At 38.4% G+C, this 24,554-nt stretch overlaps 1 protein-coding gene across 1 annotated transcript in view; it reads left to right on the top strand.

The window, feature by feature from the left end:
* Positions 1–24,554, top strand: part of tweek (transmembrane protein KIAA1109 homolog tweek) — an 806,203-nt gene that overhangs the window by 385,920 nt on the left and 395,729 nt on the right. Inside the window, 1 exon segment of the mRNA XM_090388226.1 lies at positions 24,193–24,310. Coding sequence (XP_090244352.1) covers positions 24,193–24,310 — 118 coding nt within the window.

Raw genomic sequence — 24,554 nt, 5'->3', positions numbered from 1 at the left:
AGATTTGCCCAGGGAAGAAGTGCACCATCTTATTCCAGGTTGTCATTTACGTGAAAATATTAACGTGAAAGCTAGGTGAGGCCAATAGTCGTAACAAGAGACTTTCGTATAAATGTCTTCGGTTGGCAATAACGGGTAAAAGGAAAACTATGTATTTAAAGAGTCCTGATTTCCCTTGATGCATTTCGAAACACGTGAGGTTCCCATGTGTGTCAGGTTCCAGACCGGTGAAAGATTTGTCGGGAGTTTTGTATTCAAAACATTAAAATTAGTGTTATGGCGACACCATTCTATAATGCGTGCCTTGTATTGAAAAGTTTTGTAACTGGATTTTAAATTAATAATAGGAACAGCTGAATCAATTTGAGGGTTATGGTTATGGAAGTGAACGCGTTGAGCGAGTTCGGTGATGGCATGATCAGTTTTGAAACTATTAAAATGGTAATAAGTGCATGTGTGTTGGAGGTTTTTATTGTACCATAAAAACCGTAAAGTATTTTGCAGTGGTGCTTCCGATATAGCAGGTTGCATCCTGATTGACACTTAATTAAATAAATGACGTTAGTGATGTCACATATAGGGTAACTGTGTGTGTTTCTTTGTAAGTATTGAACATAGACCTTAATTTATTATACGACGAAAATGTTAAGGTTATATCGGTGTTGGCAAATACTTTACGAAGTTGCCAAGCAAGTCTACAATGGTAAGTGAGGACGATGTTGGTGTTTTGGTTGTGCGGATTCTTAATTTTGTATTCAGCAATAGAAATTATGTGATGAATTAGTCGTAAGGGATATTATCTAGCAGTAAACTTCTTTGTAAGATATTGAAGTTCTGTGACTAAATCATCATATGAAGAACTGTATTTTATGGCGTTGTGAATCTGATTGTACAGGATGAATTTTTTTATACTAAGTGGATGGTGTGATTGGAAATGTAGGTATGTAGGTATTTACCTGTGTTCTTATCTTTTCTATAAATTTTTGTTCTTCCTAATTTTATACTTGTTTTATATGTTGTAAATTTAAGGAAGTTGATTTTATTGTCTTTTTCTATTTGGAGGGTGTATTTTAGTCTATCATGTATGGTATTGGACTTGATAAAGAGATTGTCAATGGAAGGATTGTCTCCGATTAACAATACATCATCATTAACAATATGATGAGTATAATGCATGTAGAGCTTAATACCTGTGGGAAACGTTTGAAGTACTTGGCTCTTGATAGTAGCTAAATAGATTTCTGATAAGGGGGCTGAAATTCCTAGTCCCATAGGGAGACCAAATATTTGTTCGAATACTTGGTCCTGAAACTGGAAATATCTGGCATCAAGTAGGGTCGAGGTAAGTTCCATAATGCTGTTTATACTTAGGGAAGTATGTTTAATTAAATTATCGTATGCTGTTTGGAGTTCTCATAAGGGTTGTAATGTAAAATCTAATCATGCATTAGTGTATAGGGAAAAAATATCAAAGGAGGCTAATGTATATTCTACAGAAATTGTTGTGGTGTTTATGTGTTAGTCATAGAACTTCAAATCTTACAAAGAAGTTTACTGCTAGACAATATCCCTTACGACTACTTCATCACATAATTTCTGTTTCCAAATTCAGAATTCACAATCCACACAACCAAAATACCAACCGGGATAATGAACAAAATACACGCATTTTCCTCCCTTACCATTGTAGACTTGCTTGGCAACTTCGTAAAGTATTTGCCAACACTAATATAAGCTTAAAGTTTTTCTTTGCATAATAAATTAGTCTATGTTCAATACTTACAAAGAAACACACACAGTTACCCTATATGCAACATCAATAATGTCATTTATTGTTGCATCCTGATTGACACTTAATTATTTAATTAAGTGTCAACCAGGATGCAACGCATGCTATGCGGTACAATAAAAACCTCCAACACACGTGCTTATTACCATTTTAACAGTTTCAAAACCGATCATGCCAGCACCGAACTCATTCAAAAAAATAACCCCAGGGGCTCGCATCTGGTGAGTATGGGCTTGGCACACCCAGGGTCCTGAGCTGGATATAATCATTCTTCTCTTTCTTGGTTATTCCCTCTACTTCTGACTCTCTCTCTCGGGAGATATTGAAAAAATTTTTTTTTTGTTTTGGCTGGTGCGGTATTAGCCTCAGGCTTCCTTACACCATATAACTAATAATAATAAAAAACACGTTCACTTCCATAACCATAACAGTGGCCGCAGACATAGGCAAAAGTGATTCTTGCACTGTTTCTATTAGAATGAGCAGCAGCCTGGAAAGCAAGGCTATGGAGGACTGCTGGGAGTTATAGTGGAACAGATAAATACATGGGCTGTATTAGGGTAACTAAGAGTAGAAACAGGTGCATGTATACTTGCATGTACACCAATGCTAGGAGTATAGTTAATAAATTTGATGAGCTCGAAGTGCTAGTCAAGAAATCAAAGCAGATATTGTTGGGATATCAGAGATTTGGTGTCACACAGACATAAGCAGTGCAGAATTGGAATTTGGGGAGTATGTTTTCAGAAAGGATAGACAGGACAGGAAAGGAAGACGGGTTATGCTATTAGTGAAGAAACACATATTAAGGAAGTGCATCCAATTTATGTTGGTGGACAATGCAATGTTCAGTCTGTTTGGTGTGACATAAGCACTGAGAAAGAAAAAAATGAGAGTGGGTGTGTGTTATAGGCCTAATGAATCTGATGAGTATAATGAGCAATTCTGCAGAGAAATAGAGTGGGCCAGTAAATCAGAATGTCTTATAATGGGGATTTTAACTTTCCAGATATTGACTGGAACTTTTGGATTGGTCCCTCGCACACTAGCAAGACTTTTGTGGATTTGTTGGATGACTGTTGTCTACAGCAACATGTTCGACAGGCAACCAGAGGGAGTGATACTCGATCTGATTATCAGCAGTGATTAATCATGCATTAAGAATTTGCAGATAAAGGAACCGCTGGGTGACAGTGATCACAATGTACTGATGTGGGAATTACTTGCTATAACTACCATCAAGGCTAAAGGGAAGGGCTTGTGTTTCATAAAGGTGACTACAGGAGTCGCAGACAGTTTTTAAATTCTGTAGAGTGGGATCAACTAATGATGCTACCAATGTTGAATTCTAAATGGGAAGCCTTCAGGACTTAATTTTGGAGGCTACTAGGCTTTTTATTCCAACTAAGAAATATTGTTTAAGGTTTAGGCCTATATGGATGTCACGTGAACTAATGAGGCTCGTGGCAGAGAAGAAAAATGTATGGGATGCATATAAATTATCAGGTGACACAAAAGCTTATGGTAGATATAAACTAGTCTATAATCAAGTCACAAAGGAGTTTAGGCAGGCGAAGGAAGATTATGAGAAAACCTTGGCAAAGAATGCAAAGAAAAACTGAAAAGAATTCTTTACTTATGTAAACTCTAGAAGGAAATTGATGAATCACATTGTACCACTTAACATAAATGGGTTGACTATTGATGATCATGCTCAGGAAGCTGATAAACTGAATAAGTATTTTGCATCTACATTCACACATGAAGAGTTATTCAATTAGGGGAGTGCCAGAAGTTAATCAAACTCTAACAGGGAGTTTGATAAACTCCCTGTTAGAGTTTGTAATAATTGAGAGCAAAGTGATTTTGTAATAACTGAGGGCAAAGCGAAGGAGAAATTGTTGAAGTTAAACATAAAAAAGGCACCTCGGGTTGGCGGGATCTATCCAGTTATATTAAAGGAGGCAGCAAAAGAAGTTAGCAAACCCTTAGCCATAATTATGAGAGCTTCCTTGGACTCAGTGGAGGTCCCCATGGACTGTAGGTGTGCAAATGTATCACCAATTCACAAAGGGGGTTCAAAAGGTGACACAGGTAACTATAGACCTTTTAATTTAACTTGTGTTTCAGGGGAAATAATGGAATCACTGGTTAAAGAAGCATTGCAGGATCATTTAGACAAGACTGCAGTAATAGTTAAGACACAGCATGGGTTTGTTAAAGGGAGGTCTTGTCTGACCAATTTGATTGGCTACTATGATGTGGTCACAAAGGAACTGAATGCCAAAAATAATTTTGATATCATATACAGTCCATTCTGGTTATTTGGGACACATCGGGACTAGTGCATTTCGGCCCAATTAAGCGGCTGCCCCAATTATCTGAAGTTTCACGTAAATAGTTAAAAATACAATGTACTCTGTACAATCAAATTACGTTACGATGAACTCAACATAGTAAAGTACCATACAATATACGATGTGCAGTAAGCGCCAGTCATTGTGATCATGTTTGTGAATTGAATTTTAATTCTATCAGTGATTCTAATTAGCGAAAATAGGAGGAATATTATTCACAAGCTATAAAAGCAAAGGTATATTAAGCACAAATTTACCCTTTATTACCTTACCAATTAAAAAATTAAATGATACATGAAAATCGGAAAAATATATGTGATAATCGGAATAATTAATACGTACTGTAATATGTACATATGAACTAGTTGACATTTCTGTTCACTGACATTTGTGGGTGGGGGTTAAAATTTAAAACAGTAAAAAGATAAGCAATCAATAACAAAGAACACGGCACACACAAATTGCAAGTAACACGATACGCGCAAGTGAGAATGGAGAAACAAGTTACAAAGTTTTAAAAATAAGAATGAAGAGAAGATCTGAAAATTAATTTTTTTATATGATTAAAGATTTCATGGAAGTGTAAACACATTTCACCATAATAACCCACAGAATTTCATCTGTTGGTATTATCGCAGATTCAGTAAGATCGAGTTTACTGTCCATTTATGATAGATTTCACTAACAGAAAAGCCCAATAAACAGGTGACTGCTAATTGTTTTTATTGTTTTATGGTTGTGACCTCCAGAATTTTGACCAAACCACATGGTACCGTCGGAGACAATCGTAGGATAATCTCCAGTGCTGCGGTCTCCTGCCCCGATTAAACGATATGCTGTCCCAATTAAGCGAAGCAAACCCGGCTATTTTCTCGATTGGTTTCTGTTTTTTAAGATTTCCCCAAATAAACGGCTGTCCCGATTAACCGGTGGCCCAAATAACCAGAATCCACTGTACTTGGATTCCAGGAAAGCTTTTGATACTGTTGCACATGGAAGACTGCTGTACAAATTGGAGAGGTATGGCAGTAAGGCTAAGTTGCTACAATGGATAAAGGGATGGTTGAGTGGGTAATCAATGGACATTGATTACTCACTCAACCAAATAAACATCGACCAAGAGTGGTAATCAATGGACATTGCTCTTCATGGACAAATGTTATTAGTAGAGTTCCTCAGAGTTTGATGTTGGGCCCATTGTTGTTTTGTATATTTATCAATGATATTGATGAAGGTATATCAGGTTGAATGTCCAAGTTTGCAGATGATACAAAGGTTGGCAGGGTTGTTAACGACAGTAAAGAGAGTATGCTACTCCAACTGGATCTAGATAAGTTGGGCAAATTGGCTGAAAAGTGGCAACTGAAATTTAACATTGACAAATGCAAAGTACTTCATATGGGTAGCAATAACCAAAGAGAAGTGTACCAACTGTGTGGTACTACACTCAGGAAAGTGGAAAGTGGAAAAGACCTGGGGATAATTGTGAAGTCAAATATGAAGTTTGCTGAGCAATGCAGAGGGGCTGCTGGGGCTGGTCATGGAGTCTTGTCAATGATATATAGGAATTTTGCTAGCAGGGACAGGGAGGTGGTTATCCCATTATACAAGGCAATGGTCAGGCCACACCTACAGTACTGTGTACAGGTCAGGAGGCCTCATTTTAGGAAAGATGTAAAGTTGCTAGAATGAGTACAAAGAAAGGCAACAAGTTTGGTGAGGGGAAACAAAGGGGTGCTCTTACCAAGAAAAGCTTAAGTTCTGCAAATTGCAGTGCCTGGAGAGTAGGAACCTGCGAGGTGATCTGATTGAGGTGTATAAGGCCTTGAATGGGTTGAGCAAGCTGAGTGTTGATGGGATTCTTCCTCTTGCTCAGATTAAGAACCTGAGGGGGTCACAGATTGAAATTGAAGAAAGACAGTTGTAGAATCAATGTGCAGAAATTTGCCTTTAGCCACCGGGTAGTTGATTGGTCGAACAGACTTCCATCAGTTGTGGAAGTCGATAGCCTAAATAAATTTAAGGCTGATCTGGACAGGAATTTGGAACAAATGGAGTCATGAAATGGGAGGTGTTTTTTTTTTTTTTTTTTTATTTGACTTATGCTGCATTAGCTTGCTTTTTTGCATCATATGCCTCTGCTAATAACCCCCAAATAGATTCATCTGTTCCTATTATTAATTTAAAATCCAGTTTCAATACGAGGTACTCGTTATAGAATGGTGTCGCCATAACACTAATTTTAATATTTTGAATACAAAATTCCCGACAAATCTTTCACCGGTCTGGAACCTGACACATGCGAGGTTCCCACGTGTTTCGAAATTCATCAAGGGAAATCAAGACTCTTTAAATACATAGTTTTCCTTTTACCCATCATTGCCAACCGAAGACATTTATACAAAAGTCTCTCGTTACGACTATTGGCCTCACCTAGCTTTTATGTTAATATTTTCACATAAATGACAACTGGAATGAGATGGTGCACGTCTTCTTCCCTGGACAAATGTTGACCACAGATCTTTTAATATTTTAGTCCTTATTTATTATTTTTAAAATAATTTTCAATCTATATTCTAAAATAGTTTAATCCTATTCCACCTTAACATCATGTAACAGAGCAGATCAGTTGAGGTGAGTACCGAAAATTTAGCCTTTATGCTATCATCCCCATTTAGTCTAATTCATTTACTTTAAGAACATTCTATTAATCACCTAACTGTATGGTATCCATAGTAAACATGATTAATACAATAGGTAGTGTACACACAATGCACATACATTACGTATAATGAATGTAAGTAGTACAATATGTAAAAATAAATATACTAAAATAATAAATAATGTAAGAAAAACAAAAATCAAAAACCATTTTCTCTTACTTTGATGGAGATAGAACTGAGTTTGTTGTGCCGTGATCGTATAGTGGGTCTCAGAATAATTTATTCTGTGTCAGTGGAGCTCCCTAGCTCCACTAAAGTGGTCTGTTTTGTGATGAGGCAAGCTGGGACCAAGATGGGGCTGGAGCAGCAACAAGTTTGAAGAATGCGTCATGCTTCATCTGTTATAACAGCTCCCTTATAACAGCCTTTCTTAACTTTTTTTTTTTTTTTGGTTTGGTAGTTGTTGGCGCATCGGCTTCTGTGGCCATATTGCACCTCCCAAGGTTTTTGCAGTACTTTGATCGAAGCCCGAGGCGGGAATTGAACCCGCGACCTTTGGGTTGCCGGGCAGGTACTTTACCCACTCGGCTAGCCCGGTCGGCTTTCTTAACATGCATAAATGGTGGTGGGGCTGAATTTCACTGTTGTCTGAGAGACTGACATACTGAATGGCGCCGACCGGGCTAGCTGGGTGGGTAAAATGCCTGCCTGGCAACCCAAAGGTTGTGGGTTCGAATCCCGCCTCGGGCTTGGATCAGAGTTGAAAATGCAAAAACCTTGGGAGGTGCAATATGGCCACAGAAACCGATGCGCCAACTAAGAGGGGGAAAAAAATACTGAATGGCAAGATCAAGTGTCTCTCATACTGCTGTCCTTTTTGGCTTGTTAATAATTTCTTCCTCTTCTTCATCACTGGACACCCCCCCACCCCCCCAATGTCACTTGCTCTTACTTCATCAGCCATCTCCTCTGGTGCGAAGATCTGGTAGCTCGGAACTATATCACTTTCCTCTAGCCTGTCAGTTACGTATTTTTGGTAGGGACTGCCAGAACAACTCAGTTTTGTTTTCATTATACATCTGGGATAAGAGCAGGCCCTCCTTCCTTATCCGTTTAATTGAGGTGGAGTCTGAAAGGCTCGACTGAATGTGTTACAACAGATGCAGCTTCACCATGCTCTTTTCTGTTACACATACCATGCCGATTTCTAAAACCCCACAGCCACCCATCACTAGCTTTGAAATTGTTAATGCCCATTTGTTTAGCCAGTTTCTCAGTTGCCGTGCCTAAGGTAACACCAGTAACATTCACTCCACATGATCACTCCTGCATATACCATTTGTAAACAGTCTCTTCTAGATCTCTATCTTTGCTTACTTTCATGTGCATTCTGTCACTCATGAAACTCATACCTTCAAATTATACTTTAATGCTGAGCTTTGCTTTGGCCTTGCGAATATCAGAAACAGTTTGCTTTTTAACTCCATACTGCTCATAAACACTGGACACCGAGGCAACACTCTCAAGCTTTTTAATCAGCTCAAGCTTTTGACTGACACTCAAATGTACATTCTTTCTCTTAACACTTGTTTGTTTTGAAGCCATTGCTGGTCACAAGTATGATTTGAAATAATACCAACAAAGGGATAAATGTTGATACAAAGTGCACTGTTCTCTCACTCGGGGCCAGGTGCGACAAAAACAATACTGCAGCTGTGCGCACTAACTGGCATACATCCTATGAATTACAGTCAGTGTTTGGAAAATGTGGTATAGTGGAATTTTGATTATCCAGAATTTTGTCTGGAAAATCTGAAATCCAGGGAAATTGAGGTCCATGAAATCGTGGGAAAAATGTATTTCTCTTTAGTTTAGGTTAGGCATATTTCTGAAAACATTTCAAGGTAGCTGTATAAGGTGACAGTGCACACAAAAAAGAATACCCTGTCTGTTCCTTTGAGAGACATTTCCTTACAGTATCATCTTCCCCAGCATTTTCTAACAATTCTAGGCGGTTTTTCGTACTTCCAATACTCTCATATCTCTTAATAGTATGAAAATTTATGATTCTGATGATGGTTAATAGTAATGGAGGCATGTGATGCAAGCAAACAAGCATATGAGCATATGTAGCATCAGCCAAAAAAAAATCCCAATTTCACACATTCATTCCTCCTTGAATTTATTTAAGCTATCAACTTCATCAATGACAGATGTTGAAGTTGGGCAGTTGGAAGTTCATTCTAGCAATTAACCACCTGCTGGCTAAAGGGAAATTTCCACACTTTTATTCTACAACTGTCTTTCCTCGATTGAATTTATGCTCCCTTAGGTTTGTAATCTGAGCAAGCGGAAGAATCCCATCAGAATTCAGAGTGCTCAACCCATTCAAGGCCTTATACACCACAATCAGATCACCTCGCAGGTGCCTAGTCTCCGGCTGCTGCAATTTGCAGAACTTAAGCCTCTCTTGGTAAGAGGACATCTTCATTCCCCTCACTAAACTTGTTAACCTTCTCTGTACACGTTCGAGCAACTCTACATCCTTCCTGAAATGAGGCCTCTAGACCTGTATGCAGAACTCAATGCATGGCCTGACCATTGCCTTATACAAAGGGATAATCACCTCCTTTTTCCTACTAGCAAAATTCCTGCATATATTGACAATACCTCATGACGTGTTCTGGCTGCCTGTCTGCATTACTCAGAAAACTTCATATCTGACTGCACAATTACTCCCAGGTCTTGTTCATCTTCTGCCATCCTAATTGTGGTACGACACAGTTGGTACGTTTCTCTGGAGTTACTTCTACTCATATGCAGTACTTTGCATTTGTCAATGTTAAACTTCAGTTTCCACTTCTCAGCCCATCTGCCCAACTTTTCCAGATCCAGTTGTAGTAGCACACTGCCACACATTTATTCTACAACTACCATTACTGTCATTAATGAGCCTGCCAACCTTTGTATCATTCTGAACAAACTTTAACATTGAACCTGATATACCGTCATCAATATCATTGATAAATATACAAAACAACAGCGGGCCGAACACTGAACCTTGGAACTCCACTAATAATATTAGTCCAAGAAAAGCAGCATCCATTGATTACCACTCTGTCTTCTCCCACTCAACCACCCTTTTATCCATTGTAACAATTTACCCTTAATACCATACTGCTCCAATTTATACAGTTGTCTTCCGTGTGCAACAGTGTCAAAAGCTTTCCTGAAATCCAAGTACAGTCGATTCCGGTTATTCGGGACACACACACCGGGACTAGTGCATTTTGGCCCGATTAAGCGGCTGCCCCAATTATCCGAAGTTTCACGTAAAAGAAGTTAAAAATACAATGGACCCCCCGCTTTATAATTGTTTCACTGTACAATCAAATGACGTTACGATGGACTCACCACAGTAAAGTACCGTTCGCTATACAATGTGTAGTAAGCGCCGGTCAGTGTGATCACGTTTGTGAATTCAATTTTAATTCTATCAAGCAGCGATTCTAATGAGCAAAAATAGGAGGAATATTATCCACAGGCTATAAAAGTAAAAATATATTAAGCACAAATTTACCCTTTATTACCTTACCAATTAAAAAATTAAATGATACCCGAAAATCGGAAGAATATACGTGATAATCAGAATAATTAATATGTACTGTAATATGTACACGCTAACTAGTTGACATTTCTGTTCACTGACATTTGTGGGTGGGGTTAAAATGTAAAAAGTTAAGTAATCAATAACAAACAACTCAGCACAGACAAATTGCAAGTAACACGATACGCGCAAGTGAGAACGGAGTAAAAAGTTAAGAAGCTTTACAAATAGGAATGAAGAGAAGATTCTGAAAATTAATTTTTTTATATGATCGAAGATTTCATGGAAATAACCTAGCTATCCATGGCAACCAATTTAATAGGATAATAAATTGGTTGCCATGGATAGCTAAGTTATTTCACCATAATAACCCACAGAATTCCAGCTGTCGGTATTATCGCAAATTCAATAAGATCGAGTTTACTATCCGTTTATGATAGATTGCACTAACAGAAAAGCCCAATAAACAGGTGACTGCTAATTGTTTTTATTGTTTTATGGTTGTGACCTCCAGAAATCTGACCTTACCACGTGGTTCAGTCAGAGACAATCTCCAGATTACCATAGGGTAATCTCCAGTGCTGTGGTCTTCTGCACTGATTATATGGAATTTTGTCCCAATTAAGTGAATTAAACCCTGGCTATTTTCTCGATTGGGTTCTGTTTTTTAAGATTTGCCCCAAATAACCGGCTGCCCCGATTAACTGGTGGCCCAAATAACCGGAATCCACTGTATATATCAAAATTATATTTTGCATCCATTTCCTTTGTAACCAAATCATAGCATTCAATCAAATTTTTAAGACAACACTTTCCCTTAACAAACCCATGCTGTGTCTGAATTATTACTGCAGTCTTGTCTAGATGATTCTGTAATGCATCTTTAACTAGTGACTCTATTATTTTCCCCAGAACTAACTGGTCTGTAATTATCGTGTCACCTATATATCCTCCTTTTTGAATTGGGGATACATTTGCACATCTTCAGTCCATATGGACTTCCCCCTTAGTCCAAGGAAGCTCTCATAATTATGGCTAAGGGTTTGCTTACTTCCTTTGCTGCCTCCTTTAATATAACTGGATAGATCCCATCCACCCCAGGTGCCTTTCTTATGTTTAACTTCAACAATTTCTCCTCCACTTTGCTCTTAGTTATTACAAAATAATTAAGCACTTACAGTTTGATAAACTTCTGGCATTTTCCTCCCTTAATAACTCCTCACGTGTAAATGTAGATGCAAAATACTCATTCTGATTATCAGCTATCTGAGCACGATCATCAACAGTTTCATCAACAGATCATCAACCATCGAAATCAAGTGGACTAATATAATTCATCCCCTTCCTTCTACAGTTTATATAAGTAAAGAACTCTTTGTTGGTTTTCTTTGCATCATTTGCCAAAGATTTCTTGTAATCTGCCTTTGCCTGCCTAACCTCCTTTGTGTGATTTGATTACACACTAGCTTATATCTCCCATAGGCTTCTGTTTTGGTCGTCAAAGCCGCTAAAGTGGATTTTTCTTATTTATTGATTTGAAATTATTGTTTTTCTAAAACTTTTGATTTAAATTTAGTAGTATAACATTATTTTGTGATTTTCTGATTAATTTGGTGTATTTATTCTTTACTCGGCCTTGTAATTGCATAAAAGTATCGGTAAAGGTTTCCACGTGTTTCAACTCGCTACCGTTTGTAATTTTCCCGCCTTTGTGATACGATAGTTATATACCGTACTAGATAGCGTTAGTTGAACTTCATTAGCAGTTAAATTGTACGTTTAAATAAATACATATAACGACTTAGATTACAAACGTAATATAATTAATTATATTTAACATAATTAATAACATAACATAATTAATTATAATTAATTAATAAATTAATAGAATCATGACTCAGACCAGAGCAGCAAAGCAAAAGGCTCAAGCTAATGGAAGTGCTGTGGCTCAGAGCAGAACTGAGGGGGGCAGTTGTCCTCTGACTCACAGCCTTATAAAATGCACTGTTTGCTTGATGTTTGCAGAGCAATCGGGTACGGGACATGATGCTAGGGGGATGTCTTTGTGTGTGCGCGATGCAAGGAGTGTATCGATATCAGGCAACAACTCGGCGTTCTTGTGGGCCTATATGAGAGCTTGAAGGACAGGGTGGATGCCCTCGAAGAAACTAAATTGAGGGCCCCATCAAGCTCTCAGCTGCCCACATCAACGCCAGAGCTTGCACTTGGGCATCGCGTGACACAGAGACAACCCCCAAGGCAGAATGCGCTGGTCCCGAAGGAACTAGTAGTTGTTGGTGACTCTATTGTCAGGGAAACGGGGAACATGCTTTGTAAAAAAGATAGGTGGAAAAGGCCTAGGGTATGTCTGCCAGGGGTAAAGGTTGATGACATTGTAGAGCGAATATCATCTTTTAAGGGCACAAAAGGTGATATAGTTGTACACGTGGGCACTAACGATATCAAGAGTAGGAGACCGGCAGAATTGCTTAACAAGTACAAGTCACTGTTCAAAAAAAGCCGGGAATTAGGGTTGAATTTGAAAGTGTCTCCAATTCTGCCCAGACACGATAGGAGGGAGTATATGATGAGAGCCTTGTCAATCAATTCGGCCCTGGAAAGATTGTGCAAGGCTCAAGGGGTAGAATTTTTTTCAGCCTGGACTGTACTTGTTAACAGGAGAGATTGCTTCTACAGGGATGGGATACACTTAAATAGAAAGGGTGCAAGAATATTTGCTGATGTTATCGAGGCAGTGTTAGGTGGGTCGGAAAACTGCTAGCTTGGGGGGAGACAAAGACTAATAGATTGACAGTAGCCACTGGCAGAGGTGAAAGAGATTCTTGCACTGCTTCTATTAGAATGAGCAGAAGCCTGAAAAACAAGATGCATGGTATTTCAGAGACTGCTGGGAGCCATTGCGGTACAAGTAAACACATGGGTTGTGTTGTGTTAGGGTAGCTAAGAATAGAAACAGGTGCAGGTATACTTGCGTGTACACCAATGCTAGGAGTTTAGTAAATAAATTTGATGAATTTGAGGTATTGCTCAAAACATCAAAGGCAGATATTGTTGGGATATCATAGACGTGGTGTCACACAGATATAAGGGATGCAGAACTGCAAATTGGAGAGTACAACGTCTACAGAAAGGATAGACAGGATAGGAAGGGGGGAGGGGTTATGCTATTAGTTAAGAAACACATAAAAACCAAGGAAGTGAAGCCAGTCGACATCGCTGGACAGTGCAGTGTTGAGTCAGTTTGGTGTGACATAAGCATTGGGAGATCAAAATTGAGAGTAGGAGTGTGCTATAGGCCTAATGACTCTGATGAGTATAATAAGGAACTGTACAGGGAAATAGTGGGCCAGTAAATCAGAGAGTCTTATAATGGGAGATTTTAATTTCCCAGATATTGACTGGAATTTGGGGGCTGGTTACGCACACACTAGCAGGGCTTTTGTGGATTTATGGATGATTGTTTTCTACATCAGCATGTTTGGGAGGCAACTAGAGGGAGGAATACTCTTGATTTGATTATCAGCAGTGATTCTTCATGCATTAAGAATCTGCAGATAAATGAACCACTAGGTGGCAGTGATCACAGTGTGCTGAAGTGGGACTTACTCAAAGAGGTAACTACCATTAGGGGTAAAGGGAAGGGTTATTGCTTCCGTAAAGGCGACTACGATGGACTGAGACAGTATTTAAATTCTATACAGTGGGACCAACTGATGATGTTACCAACAGCAAATTCAAAATGGGAAGCATTCAAAGAACTTATCTTGGAAGCTACTAGGCTTTACATACCAACTAAGAAATATTGTTCAAGGTTTAGGCCAAAATGGATGTCAGATGAACTAATGAGGCATATGGCAGAGAAGAAAAATGCATGGGATACTTACAAATTAACACATGACACAGAAGCCTATGATAGATACAAGTTGATATGCAACCAAGTTACAAAGGAGGTTAGGCAGGCAAAGGCAGATTACGAGAAATCTTTGGCAAGGGATGCAAAGAAAAACAGCAAAGAGTTCTTTACTTATGTAAACTCTAGAAGGAAGGGGATGAATCAGATTGGTCCACTTGATATTGATGGGTCAACTGTTGATGATCCTGCTCAGGTAGCTAACAAACTAAATGAATATTTTGCATCGACATTCACACATGAGGAGTTATTCAGCAAGGGGAATGCCAGAGGTGTATTCAACTCTAGCAGTAAGCTACAGAATCTTGAAATAACTGGGAGTAAAGTGGAGGAGAAACTGTTGAAGATAAACACAAGAAAGGCACCCGGGGTGGATGGGATCTATCCAGTTATATTAAAGGAGGCAGCAAAGGAAGTAAGCAAACCCTTAGCCATAATTATGAGAGCTTCCTTGGACTCAGGGGAGGTACCCATAGACTGGAAATGTGCAAATGTGACCCCAATTCACAAAGGAGGATCAAAGGCTGACACAAGTAATTATAGACCTGTGAGCTTAACTTCTGTTCCAGGAAAATTAATGGAGGCACTGGTTAAAGAAGCACTGCAGGATCATTTAGACAAGACTTCAGTTATAGCTCAGACACATCATGGTTTTGTTAAGGGGAAGTCTTGCCTGACCAACTTGATTGGATACTATGATGCAGTCACAAAAGAACTGGATGCAGGGAATAACTTTGATATTATATACTTGGATCTTAGAAAGGCTTTTGATACTGTTGCACATGGAAGACTGCTACACAAATTGGAGCAGTGTGACATTGGAGGCAAATTGCTGCTATGGATAAAGGGGTGGTTGAGAGGGAGAAGACAGAGTGGTAATCAATGGACACTGCTCATCGTGGACTAATGTTATTAGTGGAGTCCCTCAGGGCTCAGTCCATTATTGCTTTCTGTATTTATAAATGATATTGATGATGGTATATCAAGCTTAATGTCCAAGTTTGCAGATGATACAAAGGTAGGCAGGGTTGTCAAGGACACTACTGACACTATGCTGCTGCAACAGGATCTGGAAAGGTTGAGCAGATGGGCTGAGAGGTGGCAAATGAAGATTAACATTGACAAATGTAAAGTACTACACATGGGAAACAGCAACCCCAGAGCAACGTATCAACTCTGTGGTACTACACTGACAGTGGTAGAGAATGAAAGGGACTTGGGGGTGGTTGTGCAGGCAGATATGAAGTTCTCTGAGCAGTGCAGATGGGCTGCAAGAGTAGCTCATGGAGTATTGTTAATGATATACAGGAATTTTTCCAGCAGGGATAAGGAGGTGATTATTCCATTGTATAAGGCAATGGTCAGGCCACACCTAGAGTACTGTATACAGGTCTGGAGGCCTCATTTCAAGAAGGATGTAGAGCTGCTGGAACGAGTACAGAGAAGGGCAACAAGATTAGTGAATTGAACAAAGGGGTGCTCTTACGAAGAAAGGCTTAAGTTTTGCAAATTACAGTGTCTGGAGACTAGGCACCAGCGAGGTGATCTGATAGAGGTTTATAAAGCCTTGAATGGTTTAAGCATGCTCAATGCTGATGGGATTCTTCCTCTAGCTCAGAAAAATCACCTGAGAGGGCATAAATTCAAATTGAGGAAAGACAGATGTAGGATAGACGTGCGGAAATTTGCCTTTAGCCAGCGGGTGGTTGGTTGGTGGAACAGACTGCCATCCCTTGTGGTGGAGGTTGATAGCCTAAATAAGTTTAAGGCTCAGCTGGACAGGTATTTTGAACGAACAGAGGGTGAAGTGGAAGTGGGTTTTTTTTTGTTTTTTTGGCTGATGCTGCATAAGCTTGCTTTCTTGCATCAAATGCCTCTACTAATGCTAATGTTTCACCTGATAATTTATGTGCATCCTATGCATTTTTCTTCACAGCCACGAGTCTCATTAGTTCATCTGACATCCATTTAGGCCTAAACCTTGAACAATATTTCTTAATCAGTATGAAAAGCATAGTAGCTTCCACGATTAGTTCTTTGAAAGCTTCCCACTTAGAATTTGCTGTTGGGTGATATCATCAGTTGGTACTACTGTACAGAATTTAAAAACTGTCTGGGGCCACTGTAAATAAATAAATAAATTTTCTGTTTATACTCTGTGTGACCAAATGATCAGAGGAGTTCACAAGATAGACAGAATACAAGAAACAGCACCGTATTCAGCAGTCACGGGCTTGAACCCCGGTCACTCAAGGCATGTGTACTTATGCACCCACGTGCCTCACCACTAGGCCACTGCGGCACTGTAGTTACCTTTATGGAAGCAAAAACCCTTTCCTTTACCCCTGATGGTAATTATATTAGCATTAGCAAGGATGACTTTCATCAACCGGTGAAATACCACCACTTTACTTATTGGAGGCTTGAAGTTGTGAAACCCATGTTTAGTCTCTAGAGCAAAGTTTCCGCGCCCCCCCCCCCCATACTTCTCCTTCAACTCATGCATACTCAGTACTATAGGTTTTGATACCTTTCGTGTTTGGGGTTTTCATAAAAAAAAAAAAAAGAAAAAAAAATTAGCAAAAACACATGATGCAAGAAAGCAAGCTTATATAGCATCAGCCAAAAAAAAAAAAAAAAAAACCCTTATTTCACCCATCCACTCGCTCCAAATGTTTGTCAAGTGCTGCCTTGAATCTATTTAAGCTATCAACTTCTACGACAGTTGGAAGTTTGTTCCAGCAATCAACCACCCGCTGGCTAAAGGCAAACTTCCGCACATCTATCCTATAACCGTCTTTCCTCAGTTTGAATTTATGCTCTCTCAGGCAATTATTCTGAGCAAGAGGATGAATCCCATCCGCATTGAGGATGCTCAAACCATTCAAGGCTTTATGTACCTCAATCAGATTACCTCCCAGGTGCTTAGTCTCCAGATGCTGTAATTTGCAAAACTTAAGCTTTTCTTCATAAGAGCAACCCTTTGTTTCATTCACTACTCTTGTTGCCCTTCTCTGTACTCATTTCAACTGCTCTACATCCATCTTAAAATGAGGCCTCCACACCTGTATACAGTACTCAAGGTGTGGCCTGACTTTTGCCTTATACAAGGGGATAATCACCTCCTTATCCCTGCTAGAAAAATTCCTGTATGTCATTGACAAGACACCATGAGCTACTATTGCAGACCATCTGCACTGCTCAGAAAAACTTCATATCTCCCTGCACAATTACCCCGAGGTCTTTTTTTCATTCTCTACCACTGTCAGTGTGGTACCACAGAGTTGATACATTACTCTGGGATTACTGCTTCCCATATGCAGCACTTAACATTTGTCAATGTTAAACTTCATTTGCCACCTCTCAGCCCATCTGCTCAACTTTTCTAGATCCTGTTGCAGCAGTGTACAGGATCCAGTCATTAGTGTCATTAACAACCTTGCCAACCTTCGTATCGCCTGCAAACTTGGACATTAAGCCTGATATACCATCATCAATATCATTTATAAATACAGAACAACAATGGACCCAACACTGAACCTTGAGGGACTCTACTAATAACATTAGCCCACGATGAGCAGTGTCCATTGATTACCACTCTCTGTCTTCCCTCACTCAACCATCCCTTTATCCATAGCAGCAATTTGCCTCCAATGCCACACTGCTCCAATCTGTGCAGCAGTCTTCCATGTGCAACAATATCCAAGGCTTTTCTAAGATCCAAATATATAATACATCAAAGTTATTCTTTGCATCCAGTTCCTTTGTGACTACATCATAGTATCCAATCATATTAGTCAGACAAGGCTTCCCCTTAACAAACCCATGCTGTGTCTGAGCTATAACTGAAGTCTTGTCTAGATGATCCTGCAATGCTTCTTTAACCAATCCCTCCATTAATTTCCCTGAAACAAGTTAAACTAACAGGTCTGTAATTACCTGTGTCTCCCTTTGATCCTCCTTTGTGGATTGGGTTCACCTTTGCACATCTCCAGTCCATGGGTACCTCCCCTGAGTCTAGGGAAGCTCTCATAATTATGGCTAAGGGTTTGCTTACTTTCTTTGCTGCCTCCTTTAATATAACTGGATAGATTCCATCTACCCCAGGTGCCTTTCTTGTGTTTATCTTCAACAATTTCTCCTCCAATTTACTGCCAGAGTTGAATACACCTCTGGCATACCCACTCCCCCTGAATAACTCCTCATATGTGAATGTCGATGCAAAATATTCATTTAGTTTGTTATCTACCTGAGCAGGATCATCAACAGTTGAACCATCGATATCAAGTGGACCAATCTGATTCATCCCCTTCATTCTAGAGTTTACATAAGTAAAGAACTCTTTGCTGTTTTCCTTTGCCAAAGATTTCTTGTAATCTGCCTTCGCCTGCCTAACCTCCTCTGGAACTTGGTTATGGACCAGCTTATAGGTTTCTTTGTCACATGATAATTTATACGTATCCCATGCATTTTTTTCTGTCACATGTCTAATTAGTTCATCTAACATCCATTTAGGCCTAAATCTTGAACAGTATTTCTCTGTTGGTATGAAAAGCCTAGTAGCTTCCAAGATTTATTCTTTGAATGCTTTGAATTTTGAATTTGCTGTTGGTAACAATATCAGTTGGTTCCACCGTATAGAATTTAAATACTGTCTCAGACCTCCGTGCCTTTATGAAGTGTGTCAAAAACCCGAGCCAAAAAACTCCGTGCCAAAAACCCTTCCCTTTTTGCCCCTGATGGTAGTTACCTCTTTGAGTAAATCCCAATTCAGCACACTGTGATCACTGTCACCTAGTGGTTCCTTTATCTGCAGATTCTTGATGCATGAAGAATCACTACTGATAATCAGATCAGTGGTATTACTTCCTCTATTTGCCTCCCGAACATGCTGCTGTAGAAAACAGTCATCCAATAAATCCACAAAAGCCTTGCTAGTGTGTGAGTGACCAACCCACAAATTCCAGTCAATATCTGGGAAATTAAAATTCCCCATTATAAGACACTCTAATGTACTGGCCCACTCTATTTCTCTTCACAATTGCTCATTATACTCATCAGATTCATTAGGCCTATAACACACACCCACTCTCATTTTGCCTTTCCTAGTGCTTATGTTACACCAAACAGACTCAACATTGCAGTGTCCACCCACATCAATTGGATGCAAGTCCTTAGATTTTATGTGTCTCTAAACTAACAGCATAACCTGTCCTCCCTTCCTCTCCTGTCTATCCTTTCTGTACCCATTGTACTCCCCAAATTCCAGTTCTGCACTGCTTATGTCTGCTTATATCTTTAAGTAAAACCCACATCAGCACACTGTGATCACTGCCACCTAGTGGTTCCTTTATCTGCAAATTCTTTGTACACGAATAATCACTGCTGATAACCAGATGAAGATTGTTACTCTCTCTAGTTGCCTCTCGAACATGGTGCTGCAGAAAACAATCATCCAATAAATCTACAAAAGTCTTGCTAGTGTGCGAGTGACCAATCCAAAAGTTCCAATTAATATCTGGGAAGTTAAAATCCCCCATTATAACACAATCTGAGTTACTGACCCATTCTATTTTTCTGCACAATTGTTTGTTTTGTCATTAGAGTCATTAGTCCTAACACACTCCTACTCTCATTTTTGTTTTCCCAGTGCTTACTTATGTCACACCAAACTGACTCAATATTGCACTGTCCATCTATGTCAACTGCACTTCCTTATATTTTGTGTGTTTCTTAACTAACAGCATAACATCTCCTCCCTTTGTATCCTTTCTGTACACATTGTACTCCCCAAATTCCATTTCTGTGCTGCTTATATCTGTGTGACACCATGTCTCTGATATCCCAACAATATTTGCCTTTGATGTTTTAACCAGCACTTCAGATTCATCAATTTTTATTTACTATACTTCTATCATTGGTGTACATGCACCTATTCTTATAATTAGTTACCCTAACACATCCCATATATTTATTTGTTTCCACCAGTCCCTGAACCATCCAGCACCCCACCATCCAGGCCACTGCTCATTCTAATAGAAGCAGTGCAAGAATCACTTTTACCTCAGCTCTGGCTACTATTAACCTTTTACTCTGTGAATCTTTCCCCAATCTAGCAGTTTTCTGACCCACCCAAAGCTGCCTCGATAGCTCAGAAAGCACTCTTGCACCCCTTCTATTTAAGTGTATCCCATCCCTTTAGAAGCAGTCTCTCCTGTTAACAAGCACAGCACAGCACATGCTGAGAAAAGTTCTTCCAAATGAGCCTTGCTTGCACAGTTCCTCTAGGGCTGAATTGATTGACAAGGCTCTCATCATATACTCCCTCCTATCGTGTCTGGGCAGAATTGCAGACACTTTAAAATTTAACCCTAAGTCACAATTTTTTTCAGCATTGACCTGTTCTTGTTAAGTAAATCTGCAGATCCCATCCTCTTAATCTCATTAGTGCCAATGTGTACAACAATATCACACTTTGTACTCTTAAAAGATATCTGTTCTGCAACATCATCAACTGTTGCCTCTGACATACCCTTGTCCTATTTCATCTATCCTTTTTACACAATATACAGTCGGTCCTCATATAGCACGTGTTTGCATTACACGTATTCGATCATACACGATTTATAAATAGGGAACGTTATCTTATATAACACGAACCGAATTCGCTTATACACGATTCGCCTTTGTGTTTACAAGAAATGGCAGTCGAACGCGGAATCACCCCAACTGAACGCAACACGATAGCAATGAAGAAGAGTCTGAAAATGTATTTATGTGTTTTATATCAGTGAAGGGGAAACACATTTCACCATAATAACGTAAAAACCAACACAATTCCAGCTATCGGTATAATCGCAAATGCAATTAGATGGAGTTTACTACCAGTTTAAAACAGATTCCACTAGCAGAAACGCAACTGGAAATTGTTTTTATTGTTTTATGGTAGTAACCCCCAGAAATGTGCTTTAGTAAAATGTGAGGTGTTAATAGTGGCCTTTACGGTGTTGTTTATTCAGTTGCTACACGCGCACAGCTTTGTTTCTGTGTATCAAGCATGCCACCTCGTTTGTAATTGTGCTTTATTCCCTAAAAATTAGTAAAATACTTAAAAGGTGTGAAAAGGAAGCGTTCCTGGCTAAGACACCGCAGATTCCGAGAGAAAAAAAAAAAAAAAAAAAAAAGCAATATCGATAAACAGAGGCGGACTGGGTCAAAAATTCTTACCCGGGAAAATTTGTAGTGGCCTCATACTATGGTTTATGGCCAAAATCACACCGGCCTCTGGCCCACCATGGTTTCCCCCGTAAGGCTTATGGCCAGTCCTCTTCTATCGATAGAGAAAAAATACGAAATTGTGAAACGCTTTGAGCGAGATTAAAGACCATGTGATATTGCAAGTGCTACAGACCTAAATGAGGCAACGCCGAGAATTACAAAGAATGCAGCGAAAATAAAAACAACTTTCATAGCGGGAACAACTCAAAGTGTAATTAATATCCATTAGATTAAGACACAAGAATTGGAAGAGATGGAACGGCTGTCATCTGTTTGGATAGAAAATCAAACAAAAAGCAAGTTTGCTTACGATAGAAGCAAAAGCATTAGCAATATTTTATTACGACTTACGTATTATAATTTATACTTACATATTATAAAATACGTATTTTATTACGACTATTTTATTTAATATAATAAATTTTTTACGAAAAAATACGTATTTTATTCGTAAAAAATACTTTTTTAGTATTAAAAATACTTTATTATAATATAATATTATTTTTATTACGTATTTTAATCGTTATAAAATACTTACGTATTTTATAACGATTAAAATTACCCAATTATTTATTGTGTTTGGTAATGTTTTGGTTCCAAATGTGTGTTCAATCTTGGGTGGTCGGCACCTAACCCTACTTTTCCCATAGGGCCTGTTGTTTATATTGCACGATTTTGCATTGCACAAGGGTTTCTAGGAACGCAACTATCGTGCTATACGAGGACAGACTAATACCAATCTCCCTGAAAATGGTCACTGACAATAACTAGCTCCTGTGTGACCAGCGTATTCTGCCTTGGAGAATACCATTGTGTTGCCTAATGCACAAGTGTGAGCTCTGGCATTGAGTGGGCTGCTGAGAGTTTGTTGGGTTCCCTATTTTAATACCTTCAAGGGCATCTTCCCGACTCTTCAAACTTTCATAAGCCTCCATCAGAACTCTGTCTATGCACTTGGCACACAAACACAAAGACATCCTCCTTGGCTAGATCATGTTCTGCAAACGTTTCACAAGTTGCACATTTTTTTAGGCTCTTTTCTGTTTTAATTTATTTGTTCTCTTCCCCCCCAAACATTTTATAATTTTAAAACGTCCATTTTTAGGCACATTTGCAAATACTTGAATTGCATATTGTTTTACCATGTCAACCTATCTACATATAATGATGACTCTCAGTCGATGGATTTTGTTGAATGTTATATTTCGGAATTTTAGAAAGATTAAAATCAGACCAATAGGAATCTGTCCCCCCCCCCGTGAAATTTGAAGTTATCTCTATACAGAAAACAGTGCATGTTTTGGATGTTTGACTGTTACTTGAAAAGCAAATGTCAGGTTGACTCTAAATTTTTAGCATATGTTCTATGAGTCTCTCTAGGAAGGTTTTAGGGTTAATTCCAATTCTACAGAATTCCCTCCCACCAGTTCTGTGGGCTCCTCTCTTACTGATGTGCTTTGTGACCAAGAGACTACCAAAAATTTATGGAATGTTATTGCGGTTAACAATGATAATAATTGTGATGTAACAGTGTTTTAATTGCTGTGGTATTCTAACAAGGCATGTGATTATCGGAAATTTATTTATATTTTTTATTTGTTTATTTTATGAGAGAGAGAGGGAGAGAGAAACTGAAAATTTAGGTTCATAATTGCGATACAAGTATTGTGTTAGTAAATCTTTTATAGCTAGATATTACAGCACAGTGATATGATTGGTACATTTTGGCAACCAGCAATTTGGCTACCAGATGTAGGGAAAGAAAAGTGTAACCCTAAAATTATTTTGTAATATATTTTTATTATTATTTAGTCTATTGAGGAGTACTTACATTATTTGTGTTTGCTCACAAGTGTAATTGCATATACAGTATTTACAGTTTTCAAAGTTGTCAGATTTGAGCTTAAGAAAGCTAAAATTTTCTGGAATTCAGTTATAGAAGTTTAGAAAATGGATTAAGTAGTGATACATAAATAGATGTTGAGGATATTATTGCATAAAAATAAATAAAATAACCACATTTTTTTTAATAAATTCAGATTTGATTTTTCATAATAACATTTTCTGAAATGTTGTTTAATTCAAAATAAGGACAAATTAATATTTAAAAGCATAATTATGTATAGAATTTTTTTCATTTTTGCAAAAAAAAATTGTAAAAGCTGTACAATGCCAACTGGTGGTTTGTGCAACGTTACAAATTGGCACTTTGGAGTAAATTAAATATCAGTTATCCTATTGCAAAAAAAAAACAGCAACAACAAAAAAAGTTGGTTAAAATGTATGCAATGTGTTACATTTTTGGTGCATTAGCAAAGAGTAAGAATTCATGATTTATATAAAAAAAAAAAGCGATTTTTATTCATGAACTGAGAATTTTTTTTTCGCACATCCATCATATTGTCCTTATTCATTTGTCTAGTTAGTGCATGGTAACAAAAATAGTATCCAGTGTTTCAGCTGGAATATACATTATATGGATAGCCTATGTAATATTTATGAACAAATAAATAATAAGAAATAATAACAGTCATAAAAAGAAAGTTTTTATAATTTTTTTTATTTAGGGAATTCAGATCACTGCAACCACTCCAACAAGTAGTGCAGTGAGATTAGAAACTGGGGCTGTGGAACTACAATTGTCAAATCGTGTGCAAAACATGTCATCTGGTGGTGCTAATAATGGTAAGTTTAGGTTACTAAATTTATGTGATTTCTAATATCATTCCAAACAGAAATGTTATGAAAATTCCACAGTACTTTGTGCCCTGTATGGGTGGAAGCTCGAAAAGGCAAAACATACTTATTGACATTGAATTTGAATTTTTATAGATTATAATATTCTTGAAATAAATATAATGGAAGGTGGTTCTAAAGAACAGAAATAGAAAGAATAAAGGAGTAAGAGGAAAAGTTAACATGCTTTGTA

The sequence above is a fragment of the Mastigoproctus giganteus genome, chromosome 2, assembly GCF_048544385.1.
Source record: "Mastigoproctus giganteus isolate SK-2022 chromosome 2, ASM4854438v1, whole genome shotgun sequence".
Lineage (NCBI taxonomy): Eukaryota > Metazoa > Arthropoda > Arachnida > Uropygi > Thelyphonidae > Mastigoproctus > Mastigoproctus giganteus.
Note: the sequence above shows the minus strand (reverse complement) of the source record. Positions and strands in the feature narration are given on the sequence as shown.